This window comes from Lycorma delicatula, chromosome 10, assembly GCF_047948215.1.
Source record: "Lycorma delicatula isolate Av1 chromosome 10, ASM4794821v1, whole genome shotgun sequence".
Taxonomy (NCBI): Eukaryota; Metazoa; Arthropoda; class Insecta; order Hemiptera; family Fulgoridae; genus Lycorma; species Lycorma delicatula.
Window position 1 is genome coordinate 9,508,649 of NC_134464.1, and position 13,869 is coordinate 9,522,517.

The window sequence follows — 13,869 nt, forward strand, 5'->3', positions numbered from 1 at the left end:
ATTTTATTGCAATACAAATAGGAAACTTACATGTATATCATTTTTCAACATAGACCCCTTGCATTTCAACGCACTTGGTCCACCGTTGCACAAGCTTCCTGATGCCCTCATAAAAGAAGGTTTTCGATTGAGCTGTGAGCCAGGAATGCACCGCTTCTTTCACAGTTTTGTCCAAGGTAAATCAACAGCCCCTTAATGCCTCTTTGAGTGAACCAAAGAGGTGGTAGTCAGAAGGGGAGGATGAGCCGGTACTTCAAAGTTTAGTTTCTGGAGTGTTTCAGCAGTGTGGGCAGCAGTATGTGGACGGGCATTGTCGTACAACACAGCACCGTTCGACAGCAATTGTAGGTTTCAGCTTGGCAGTAAGCATCTCACTGTAACGCGCACTGTTTATTGTCGTGCCCCTTTCTTCATAATGTTCCAGTACTGGACCTTGTGAATCCCAAAAAAACGTAAGCATCAGTTTTCCTGTGGACGGTTGGGTCTTGGAACTTTTTTTTCAGGACGAATTTAAATGTTTCCATTCCATACTCTGCTGTTTACTCTCCGGCTTGTAATGATGGATCCATGTTTCATCACCAGTGATGATTCTGTCTAAGAAGATGTCCCGTTCGTTACCATAGCGATCCAAATGTTTTTGGCAGATGTCCAAGCGCGTTTGATTATGCGACTGTGCGAGTTGTTTTGGGACCCATCTTGCACACACTTTATGAAACCTAAGTCTGTTATGGATGATTTCGTAGGCAGAAGTGTGACTAATTTTCAGACGATGTGCCACTTCATCAATAGTTACTCGTCTGTCTAAGAAAACCATGTCACGTGCACGCTCAATATTTTCCTCATTGTAGCGGGAAATGGTTGTCCGGCTCTTTCGTCGTGCGTAACATTTGTATGACCGTTTTTGAATTTTTCAATCCATTCGTAGACACTGCGTTGTGGCAACACACTGTTCTCGTACTGTACCAAAAGTCTTCAATAAATTTCGGCACCTGATACACCTTCCGACCACAAAAAACAGATCGCTGAACATTGCTCTTCTTTGGTGTAAGCAGAAAGCGGAGCAGCCATGATTATTAACGGCAGGGCAGCGATAATGGAACTAACCTAACAGCATCAAACCTGCACAGACATAATTAAACCACGCATGTGTCATCTATGCAACACGACAGTACTACCAACATAAACAAAAATATAACTAAATTGCGGATAATAATTGACTTACCCCCATAGATTCATTTATTTTGTATTATTTTATTGTAATGGATGACTAATTTGTATAAATAATGTATAAGATAAATGTTTAATGAAAGGATCTACAAAAGTAAAACTTCTACAAAACTAACAGGTATTACATATTTCATTGTTCTAAAATTAAAAATTTTAACATTACAGGGAAAGTAAAGGGCGCTCACAAATATTTAAAAGTTTTTCAATTAATTTTTGACAATATTTTTATTGTCACCAAATTGCTCCAATGGCACATGGCACCTTAGACTAACTTTGTGGTAGTTCTGATGAGAAGGGCAGTTGTCTGGCCCTGTCTCCTGATGCAAGCAGGCTTCTTATTGAGCCAGCCAGACCTGCTGCACTGGCTGGCAAGGATATTGGCATCCACCACATGATCCCACATTGGGGCAGCTAGGGGACTTCTTCCCTCTTCTTAATCTTCTCCTGGTGGTTGTTCTAGTGAAAGCTCTCACATTGCCATGCTGCTGCTTTTATAAAGCCGCCTGCACATGGTGGGGTATTGTGCTATCAACTAACTTGGTGGGAGGAGCACATGTGCGTGAGCATAGGTGGCAAGTTTCCCAAACATCTACCAGCTAATGTCGCACTCGCCAATAGTAAGCACAGGATGTGCTTACTATAGTATACAATCAAACAGAATAACACGACACACTGCTGCACGGTAGTTTCTTAAGAGTCATGTTAAAGCAAGACCAAAAAATATAAGGTGGATACCAAATGCAGAAAACAGATAACTTATTCACAGTGACTGTCTTTCATTGATGATTAGCAAGCCTATACATGATTTAATCTGATGCAGTTTATTGCTGACAACTATTAAACACTCATTCTACTAGACTACCAAAGAAATGATGTGTCACGTATTCAGGTGATTGTTTAGTGAAAACATTTTTCTGAAGTTATAAAAAAGCTGTACTTGAAACTATCTAAAACTAAAATATGAAACAATTGTTTTGAAAAGCAATAACAACACTAAAAATTGACATTACTTCTACCAGTACTCTAGTTTTATTTACATGAAGTTGATAGTTACACAACGTAAAAAAAATAATATGGGGCTTTTAAAGCTATTTAATATCTCTTAACTTTGAGTTACAGTAATGAATCACAAATAAAATGAAATAGTAAAAAATAATATTAAAGTTTAGTAAAATGAAGTCTTACAGTTTTTCGCTGAGTACCTTTTATCACACAGCACACATCCAACTGATAGGAGAGTTGGTCCAGTAGTTTAAGCAGCATGTCTGGAGTAATCTTGTGCCTCAAATTGGGTAGATCAATATGTAGTGGAGGCACAAACAAAAGATCGTAAGAAAAAAAATAACATGAGCTCATATCAAATGACTTGGAGGCCATTGAAACTAGTTATCAGGTCTGCGCTAATCGATCCAGAAGTTGGGTAAGTCATTCAACTGATTCTATACATTGTTATGCCACTGAGGAGGAGGTGCATCATCTTGTTTTAAGAGGTAGTAGATGAGTGTTGTTGTTTTGTGCAAAATGAATAAAATCAAAATTCGAGCAGTATGTTGTCCATCATCTTGTTGTCTGATTATCTTGCAGTTGAAGAAATGTGCTACGTACGCAGCACATCCAAACATAATATGCAACTCCTCTTACAATCGCTTTAAAAGCGATTGTAACAGGCAATTATTTTTTTTCCGCAAAAAAGGATGGCCTGGTGAAGAACTTGCTGTTGAGGGATTGCACAGAAAACATTTAATTTAAGGGAGTCCTACTCATATTGTAAAAGTTCATGGAGCTTTCTGACCCCCAGATACAGACATTATAATTATGCGTTTAACTTCTGATCACAATATGATCAAGAAAATCATCATCTTATGCTGGAAGATTTCAACTCCGAAATCATGCACAGCATGGCTTCAAAGACTGTAGCAGCTGTAAACAGTATGGATATATATGTAAGCATTTCCTTAAAACATTTCACACTGTCATCACTAGCTAACGACCAGACTTCCTAACAGATTTTTAATAACTATGCAGAAAAGATTTCCTGACATGTTTAATAATTTCTTCAGACACCCCTCAGTCATTCCATACTATTCCCTTTACACAGATATCTGGTCGTTTCAAACAGATTACGCCTTCGACAAATGTTATTATCACTTGAAGGATCACAATTAAACTTTCTACACAACACATGTTAAACTGTAACTACAGATAAACAATTGGCAAACTGCAAAACACAGAAAGCTTTCTGTTTAAAAATCACCATGTTGGCTAGTGGCGCTATTAATTAGAAAGATAGGGACTAAATCTATGGCCAAGAGCGCAACTATAACTGTCCTTTTTGATCTTTAATTCTAGCCTTAAATCAACACTGTACACCTCATCCAACTGATATTATAACAAATTCAAACTCTGATATTCTTTTTGTACATCCGGTATTGCAAGTAATTTCTGATTCAGCTTTACATAAATTATTTAACAAATCCATTCAATAATTGAAAAAAAAAATGTATTATGTATTTCTTAATCGCCTTTCTTTTCTTATTTTTTTATACTAGTAGAACTAGTCTTTCCTACGGCTTCTTTACATAGTCAGTTCCTGCAGTGAATGGAATGAAGGTGTGTTACTAATAGGGATGAACATCATCGAGATTTTAATAGACTAGGGATACTGATATGCAACAATATATTTGGATCAGTGAAAAAGGCAATGGTAAACCATTTTACTTCTCTCTCCCTTAAGTAAGCTTGGGGTAGGATTTTGTTATTCTCGAAAATGGTTATGTTGGAATTTTTGTAATTATTTGTGTCTCATGTCAGGGCGCTAACAAACATTACGATTAAGGTTTAACATACATATGTTTTTCTACATCCGTCAATAAAGCAACCTAATAAAATCCACTCTGTTTTATCATATTAGTCTTAGATGATACCTTGGATGACTTTCCAAAAATTGCTCAACTCTGGTTTATTTTGTATACACAATCACACCTCCAAAATATAAATAAATATATGTATAATTTTTCTTATCTAAGATATAATAAACAATTATAATACAAAATGTAAACAACTTTGAAAATTAAAAAATTATACAAGATTACATATAACAACAGATTTATTCACACAATTGAAACCTGTAAATTAACTTTATTATTTAAAATATTTTTCTCCATCTTCTTCTTCTCTTCTTTAAAAGCAATTGAATTCATTTTCCTTTCTTGTCTTCTTTCCTAAAAAAAAAGAAAACCTAATAAAGAAAAAAGTATTTAAAATCTACAAAGTTGGAAGAATACTAATTACTATATTATAATTGTGTCGACTGATCCTCAACAAGGTATAAAACAACCACAATCAGATACAGATAATTAACAAGCTTAATTCTCACTTCATTTTTACTCCCTTTACCTAATCCTTAATTCTTGGTTAAGCACTTTGGGAATAGTGACAACTACCATGTTATCTTACAATCTCCAGTATTATGGTGATACTTTCGACAGCCACTTTTTAATTAAGGTGGTGATTATGGTTGTGGGATTGCCTGATGACTGATCCCTATCTGGGAGTTGCAAAAAAGGCAAACTAGTGATTATGAGGGCAGTTCAGAAAGTTCGCGGCCTTGTAAAGTGATACTGCTAGTAGGTCCAAATGGTGATTTTTAGTTAATGTAATATCCGTTACATGGCATACTAAAGTTTCCAACATGTCTTCTCAGTTACTTAATTGTTGTGATTAAGAGGTAGTAGATGAGTGTTGTTGTTTTGTGCACAATGAATAAAATAAAAATTGGAGCAGTAATAAAATATTTTGTAGTGAAAGGTTTAAACCCGCCAGGTATAAAAAAGGAGTTACATTCAACATTAAATGAATCTTCTCCATCGTTTTTGATGGTAAAAAAGTAAGCAGCTGAATTCAAACGTGGTTGAACCTCCATCTTTGATATGTATTCATGACACTCTGCAACTGCCACGACTGATGAAAACGTTACAAAAATCCACAACACGGTATTAAAAGATAATGACTGAAAATAAGCGAATTTGCAAAAATATCAGTAGATTGTACTCATAACACCTTACACGAGCATTTAGGTATGAGAAAGCTAACAGTGTGATGGATGCCACGTTTGTTAATGGTTGACCAGAAACACACTTGAATGAACATTTCTCAGCAGTATTTGGACATGTTCAACTGTAATTCAACTGAATTTTTGCAACATTTCATTATTGCTGATGAAACGTGGATTCATTATTACAGCCCTGAGACGAAGCAACAGTCCAAATGATGGGTTGAAACCAATGGAAATGCTCTAAAGAAAGCAAAAAGTGTTCGATCAGCAGGAAAAGTCATGGTCACTGTTTTTGGGGATGTTCATGGTATAGTGCTCATGGAATATCTGAAAAAAGAAAAAAAAAATCACCAGAGAATATTACACAGCATTGTTGGAGCAACTGAAGGAGGCCATTAATACCAAACGTCCACATTTGGACAAGAAAAAAGTACTTTTTCACCATGACAATGCACCCATACAAATGTCTTCTGTTGTTGCTGCTAAAATTCTCGAAATACACTTCAAATTGCTTCCACATGTATCATATTCGCCAAATTTAGCTCTGAGGGATTATTTCCTGTTCCAGAATTTGAAGAAATTGAGGCTTGGTGGGCGAAGATTTACATCAAATGATGAAGTCATAGCTGAGACAGACGCCTATTTTTCAGAGCTTGAGAAATGGTATTTTACTGAAGGAATAAATAAGGTGGAAAAGTGATTGACTAGGTGTATTACTTTAAAAGGTAAAATTGTGTTGAAAAATAAAAAAAGATTTGGTAAGAAATTTTGTATTTTCTTTTTTAGGCTGTAAACTTTACGAACTGCCCTTGTATGATGGTATCTGGTAAAGCTGAACCTTCTATTTCAACTAAAATCTAATCCAACTCTATTTATGTTTAATGTGAGAATGGATTCTTGGATGAAAGACCAACTTTATAGATAACATGATAGATTTGTTACAGTGTTTTTACTGCATACTTTACTATGATTAATTTACACTAAGACTTAATTAAATCAGAATAAAAACATGTATAACAATCATCAGAAGAACTTTTCATCTTGGAATGAAAAGAAAAGAATATACAGATATGACCAATTGTTTATTCGATGCCAGGGTTAAAGAAAGCATCACAGCCACACTCATTACATCTTTATTACACATTACATTTACATTTTTGCCATATTCTGTAACTAGTGCTATCTGATTACTCTGGTGCAAGCTGATATAACTGCTGGCATTTTTACTATTTTAACACACAGGCTGTGGTATTTTTTAATGCATGAAATTTTCACACATTAAAAGCTCTCATTGTTCAATATTTGTGTCTCCAATGGAGCAGTAGAGGATGACTGTATCTTTTAAGCCTTTGTCTCATTTAACAATATCTGTCAGTCATTGACACAACTATTTGTGAATTTTATTTTCAAACTGTGTAATAGTGCCACCTTGGTCTGGTACAGATACAATCCTTGTAACATTTGAATCTAATATTTAGAATTACTCATTATAACATAAGAAATAAACAAGAGTAGATGCATCTGCATTTTTCATCTACTAATAACTGAAAATTACTGAAAAGGAAATCAAGGAGAGAATAGGAGGCTTCATTGTACAGGACATATGAACTAGTACCAAAGCCAGCATTTTAATTGGTCAGACACATACTTCAAGTAGATAAAAAAAAAGTGTGCGATTTGAATGACGTATTCATTTAGAACTTCATTGCTGTGTATGTTTTTTTTTTCTTTCTAATAATCTCAAATCACATAGAAAGGCCTCCAAAACTATTGAAAATGTTTTGAAGTTGTTTTATTATACAATTTGGTTCAGTTTGTCAATGCAAAGGTTTAAATTCTAAAGTAATATCACTCCCAACCATTAACAATTTATTAAACTTTCTAGGTAAGGATACATTTTTCATAGTTTTTAAAAGGAATTTATTCTAAAACAAATTTTAATACTCTCGATTTGAGAGAATCACCCATATCCAGTTGATTTATTGCAGATCAATAGCACTTGGACAAACAGTAATCTAACACACAGGATGTGCAGTAAGAACCAGAAGCTCTGTTCATTTGTTTGTTTTTTAAGCAAAGCACAAGACCAGATCTTCTCTTTGTCTTCAGTCATTTGAATGGTCTGATGCTGCTCTCCAAGATTCCCTATCTAGTGCTAGTCGTTTTTTTCAGTATACCCCCTACATCCTACATCCCTAACAATTTGTTTTACATATTCTAAACGTGGCCTGCCTACACAATTTTTTCCTTCTACCTGTCCTTCCAATATTAAAGCGACTATTCCAAGATGCCTTAATAGGCCTTATTAGGTCTTAAGTTCCAGGTGCCTTAATAGGTGGCCTATAAGTCTATCTCTTTGTTTACCTATATTTTACCAAATGCTTCTTTCTACATCTATTTGCCGCAATACCACTTCATTTGTCACTTTATCCACCCATCTGATTTTTAACATTCTCCTAGAGCACCACATTTTAAAAGCTTCTTATCTTTTCTTCTCAGATACTCCGATCGTCCAAGCTTCACTTCCATATAAAGCGATACTCCAAACATATACTTTCAAAAATCTTTTCCTGACATTTAAATGAATTTTTGATGTAAACAAATTATATTTCTGACTGAAGGCTCGTTTCGCCTGTGCTATTCGGCATTTTATATTGCTCCTGCTTCATCAATCTTTAGTAATTCTACTTCCCAAATAACAAAATACTTCTACCTCCATAATCTTTATTCCTCCTATTTTCACATTCAGTGGTCCATCTTTGTTATTTCTACTATATAAGACCAGATATAGCAAACAAAAAAATATTTCTCAAGTACCCCAAAAACAAACCACATAAATAAAAATTAAGTAATAAGAGTATATGGCTAAAAAAAAATTAAATAGATAAATACCTGTCTGTGCTGTTTGAGAGCTTGTTTTCTTTGTCTACGTTGTTCTGGTGTTTCACCTTTAGGTCTTATTGATAACGTAGAAACAGCTGATGCTAATGAGCCAGGTCCTGTGCTTGGTTTACAATCATCGAGCTGTGCTAACACTTTGGCAGTCAATCTTTGACGAATAACTGGAACACCTCTTTTATCAAGTCGTATCTAAAAAAAAAAAAAATTAATAAATTGGTAAGGATTAGTTAATTTTTGTCTTCCTAAGTCTTCAGTTGAGTTCCAGTCTAAGTGCCTTCCAGTTCCAGTTGAGTTATCTGAAGTCAGCAGATTAAAAAATAAGAATCCGAGTACAAGTTTTCAACAACCACCAAACCACCCAAGATGTAGCACAAAGAAGTCCCCCCATATAAGTCCCACCATATCTTTGTTTCTTTTCCTATTGTAATCTATTACTAGCTTGAGACTCATGATCTGATTTGGACAGCTCCTCCAGGATCTGAAACCTCCCTGGTATTCTTTTAGTTCTTTCTCGAGTTGTGGACCAATCCTGTTGAGGGTGATTCTTAAAAGAATTTTGTATGTTATGTCTAGGAGTGAGATTCTCTGTACTTGTTAGAGTTTGTTTTATTCCCTTTTTTGTGTAGTGGATGGATGAGGGCTGTCATCCAGTGTTCTGGTAGTTCTTCTTTGACAGGCTGTTGATGAAGGGCGATTTTTGCTGAACTTCCTGCATGTTTCCAGATATCTACAAAAGTTTGATCTTCTCCCACTGCTTTGTAATTCTTCATCTTACCCAGTGTTTGGTTAACTATATAGGTGCTTGTTATTGCATGCGCATTAACAACCACACACACACACACACAGACACAGACACACACACACAAAATACATATTGATATTGAGTCAGATTAATACAGTACAGCGAAGTGAAAGCATTAAGCTGAGTTTAATGACAAGTGTCTAAAAAAAAGATAATTAACATTACTTTAAAAACTCATAAATAATCAAAGAGAACATTAAAAAACTGACATACATTTGGTCTGAAAGTTAAAAACAAAATATCTTAACAAATTACTCAGATTAGCAGTGTAGTAGATAAACACAAAAATAAATTATATGGCGAGATAAATGGTCACAGTAGGCAAAAATGATGCTATAATTAACCTTTTGTATACAATAAATTATTGCAAGCACACATGCATATGAATACACAACACAAATGGGTGTTTACTAAGAAAGGATTAAATAAGAACATTTAACAAAATAATAATTTTTTTCTAACTATGTTTAATCAGTAACATAACTGGCTGGTACTTTAACAGCACTTCTATTGGGATTTCTGTTACAAGTACATTTTTTAAATTTGCTCCAGTTATAAACTTAATTGAAGTTCAATCTAATAAAGCTTATGAGTATATATGTCTATTTTAAGAGTTAAAACTGTGAAAGGCTTTTAAGTGTACAAATAGAAACAAAACCTAAAAAGAAATTTATAACGAGAAGACTCTTGAATACCGGTAACAGGAAAAATATTAACTTTAAATAACATCAAGAAAAAACATAGAAAACTTAAAACACCAGGAAGAAATGTAATATCAAAAGGTATTTATATACTAAACGAATAATAAGTAAAATTATATAAAAGAAAAGATAAACAGAAATGGTAATACTATAATGATAGGGGTGGAATGTTGACTAAATGGGGGTGGGTTGGAGGCCCTTATCCTAAAAACTACTTTTGCTTTTAGAAACTTATTGTTTAGATAATTGTAAATCTACGCACAAACTTGATGAGACTAAATAATTATTTTTTAATTACAAGGTAAAATTTTTTGTATTAAAAATAAGGAACCATTAGTTAATAACATTTTTAAATCGTTGAATTTTCATTATTTATATTTTAATTCCTCTATGAATCATGAGACTCATCATGAAAATCATGGCCTTCTCTATGAATCATGAGACCTTGAGGTGAGGGGGCTTGAGTGCTCAGTGATACAGAGTAGCTGGACCGAAGGTGCAACCATATCGGAGAGGTATCTGTTGAGAGCCAGACTAAGGAATGATTCCTGAAAGAGGGCAGCAGCTCTTTCAGTAGTTGTTAGGGGTGTGAGTCAGGATGACTTAAACGGTCATATCAACATCACTCAGTCCTCTGAGTACTGCGCAGCTGAAAGCAATTGGAAAACTACAGCTGCTTTTTTTCCAAGAAAATGTGGCTCTCTGCATTTTCATATAGCAATGATGGAGGCGACTTCCTTGGTAAAATATTCCGGAGGTAAACTAGTCCCCCGTTCAGATCTCCTGGTGGGGACTACTAAGGAAGGGGTCACCAGAAAATTAAAAAATAACATTCTACGAGTCGGAGCATGGAATGTTAGAAGTTTAAAAAAGGTTGGTAGGCTAGAAAATTTAAAAAGGGAAATGGATAGGATAAATGTGGATGTAGTAGGAATTAGTGAGGTTCGGTGGGAAGAGGAAGGCGACTTTTGGTCAGGTGATTTTAGAATAATTAACTCAGCTTCAAATAATGGGCAGGCAGGAGTAGGTTTCATAATGAACAAGAAGATAGGGAAGAGAGTAGAGTATTTCAAAACCCATAGCTATAGAATCATTGTAATAAGGATAAAATCAAAACCTAAACCGACAACGATTGTTAACGTCTGTCTATATGCCTACAAGCGCCCATGATGATGATGAGGTAGAGTGTGTATACGAAGAGATTGATGAAGCAATTAAACATGTAAAAGGAGATGAAAATTTAATAACAGTTGGAGATTGGAATGCAAGCATTGGAAAAGGCAAGGAAGGAAATATAGTGGGTGAATACGGGCTGGGCAAAAGAAATGAAAGAGGGGACCGACTTATAGAGTTTTGCACGAAGTATAATTTAGTAATTGCCAACACCCAATTTAAAAATCATAATACAAGAATATACACTTGGAAAAAGCCAGGCGATACTGGAAGGTATCAGATAGATTATATCATGGTTAAGCAAAGATTTAGAAATCAACTCGTTGACTGCAAAACTTACCCTGGAGCAGACATTGATAGCGACCATAATTTGGTGATAATGAAATGTAGATTGGGGTTTATAAACCTGAAGAAAAGGTTTCAGATGAATCAGTGGAATTTAGAGAAGCTTGAGGAAGAGGAGGTAAAGAAGATTTTTGAGGAGGGCATCGCAAGAGGTCTGAGTAAAAAACATAAGGTAGAAAATGTAGAAGAATGGGAGAATGTTAAAAAGGAAATTCTTAAATCAGCAGAAGCGAACTTAGGCGGAATAAAGAGAACTTGTAGAAAACCTTGGGTTTCAGACGACATATTGCGGCTGATGGATGAACGTAGAAAATATAAGAATGCTAGTGATGAAGAAAGTAAAAGGAACTATCGACAATTAAGAAATGATATAAACAGGAAGTGCAAACTAGCGAAAGAAGAGTGGATTAAAGAAAAGTGTTCAGAAGTGGAAAAAGAAATGAACATTGGTAAAATAGACGGAGCATACAGGAAAGTTAAGGAAAATTTTGGGGTACATAAATTAAAATCTAATAATGTGTTAAAGATGGTACACCAATATATAATACGAAAGGTAAAGTCGATAGATGGGTGGAATATATTGAAGAGTTATACGGAGGAAATGAATTATAAAATGGTGTTATAGAGGAAGAAGAGGAAGTTGAGGAGGATGAAATGGGAGAAACAATACTGAGATCTGAATTTAAGAGAGCATTAAAAGATTTAAATGGCAGAAACGCTCCAGGAATAGACAGAATACCTGTAGAATTACTGCGCAGTGCAGCTGAGGAAGCGATTGATAGATTATACAAACTGGTGTGTAATATTTATGAAAAAGGGGAAGTTCCGTCAGACTTCAAAAAAAAGTTATAGTTATGATACCAAAGAAAGCAGGGGCAGATAAATGTGAAGAATACAGAACAATTAGTTTAACTAGTCGTGCATCAAAAATCTTAACTAGAATTCTATACAGAAGAATTGAGAGGAGAGTGGAAGAAGTGTTAGGAGAAGACCAATTTGGTTTCAGGAAGGGTATAGGGACAAGGAAAGCAATTTTAGGCCTCAGATTAATAGTAGAAGGAAGATTAAAGAAAAACAAACCAACATACTTGGTGTTTATAGACCTAGAAAAGGCATTCGATAACGTAGACGGAATAAAAGGTTCTGCATTTAAAAAAAATTAGGGTTCAAATACAGAGATAGAAGAACAATTGCTAACATGTACAGGAACCAAACAGCAACAGTAATAATCAAAGAACATAAGAAAGAAGTCGTAATAAGAAAGGGAGTCCGACAAGGATGTTCCCTATCTCCGTTACTTTTTAATCTTTACATGGAACTAGCAGTTAATGATGTTAAAGAACAATTTGGATTCAGAGTAACAGTACAAGGTGAAAAGATAAAGATGCTACGATTTGCTGATGATATAGTAGTTCTAGCCGAGAGTAAAAAGGATTTAGAAGAAACAATGAATGGCATAGATGAAGTCCTACGCAAGAACTATAATTTCATATATATTTAAATAATAATAAATTGATGAATGAACAGGTCAGATTCGATAATGATGTTCTTTATAAACAAATTAAATAATAATTAATTATTAATAGGTTGGTAACACATCTCATTTAATATTAGATCTACTTCATAATAATTGCAAACATCTTACAAACATGACGTTACTGTCTTATTACATATGAATTAATTTTATTCTTGACAACCGACTATTTTGAACATAACAATTTAATTTAAAAACGATTATTGATTTGAATTTAAATTAAGTTAAAAATTACTAGGATTTACACTTTTTAAATTGTCGGTAACAGTTTCCTGGCCATCTGAAAATGCTTTAAACCACCTAAAAACTTGGGCATATGGAGCGTCATCTCCATATGCCGTTTTCAACTTTGAAAAAGTTTCAGTAGCATTCTCACAGCATTTAATACAAAACTTGATTGCACAACATTGCTCATAATTAGTATCATTCATTTTTATAATGCACAACAAAAACTCTTTCACGAAAAGTTTGTTTGTCTCATGTGGTAACAATAGACTAAAAATATTAATACCTAACATAAATCAGCTATTCATAAAACCATATGTTCACTAGTAACTTTACAGTATTCCCACTTTGGCTGCCAAAAAAAACTAGTCTAATTAATTTATTTACAGACCTCATATTCTTTGGTATACGCACAATTTTTTTTTTACTGCCATCTTTCTTTTGCAGTGTATAAAAGTTTTTTTTCAATGCAGTAGTTTCAAAATGTTGAACCCGTCTTGAGAGCATAAAGTTATCGCAACAGTATATGACTATGATGAGTACTGAACTATCTATGAAATTCATGGTGAGCAATTGTAAAACTAACATAATTTTTTAAAAATGGATTTCATAGCAAAATTCCATGATTCTACTGGCAGTCCATAGATTATGGACAACATATTCTCCAAGTACAACAAAGTACATATTAGACATAGTAATACTGTTTAAGAGATAAAAAACAAAAGTACGTGTTGTTAATGAAATGCTGCATATTAGATTCAGTAATGTTTTGGGAGGGATTAGAAGTTTGGCTTTAGCAATAGACACTTAAGCTGTTAGACTAGCTGAGCAGCCTCTGAACAAGACTGAGTTCCTGAAACATTCCACAGGCAGGAAAGCCACTGCTTGTCTATGTTTAGAAATTTAG

General features: G+C 34.4%; 1 protein-coding gene across 1 annotated transcript in view; it reads right to left on the bottom strand.

Moving 5' to 3' along the window:
- Window positions 1-4,217: 4,217 nt before the first annotated feature.
- LTV1 (LTV1 ribosome biogenesis factor) overlaps window positions 4,218-13,869 on the bottom strand; it is a 33,499-nt gene continuing 23,847 nt past the window's right edge. Inside the window, exons 9-10 of the mRNA XM_075377155.1 lie at window positions 8,174-8,371; window positions 4,218-4,448 (exon numbers count right to left, since the gene is read on the bottom strand). Coding sequence (XP_075233270.1) covers window positions 4,338-4,448; window positions 8,174-8,371 — 309 coding nt within the window. The 3' untranslated portion in view covers window positions 4,218-4,337. The remainder of the gene's footprint in view (window positions 4,449-8,173; window positions 8,372-13,869) is intronic.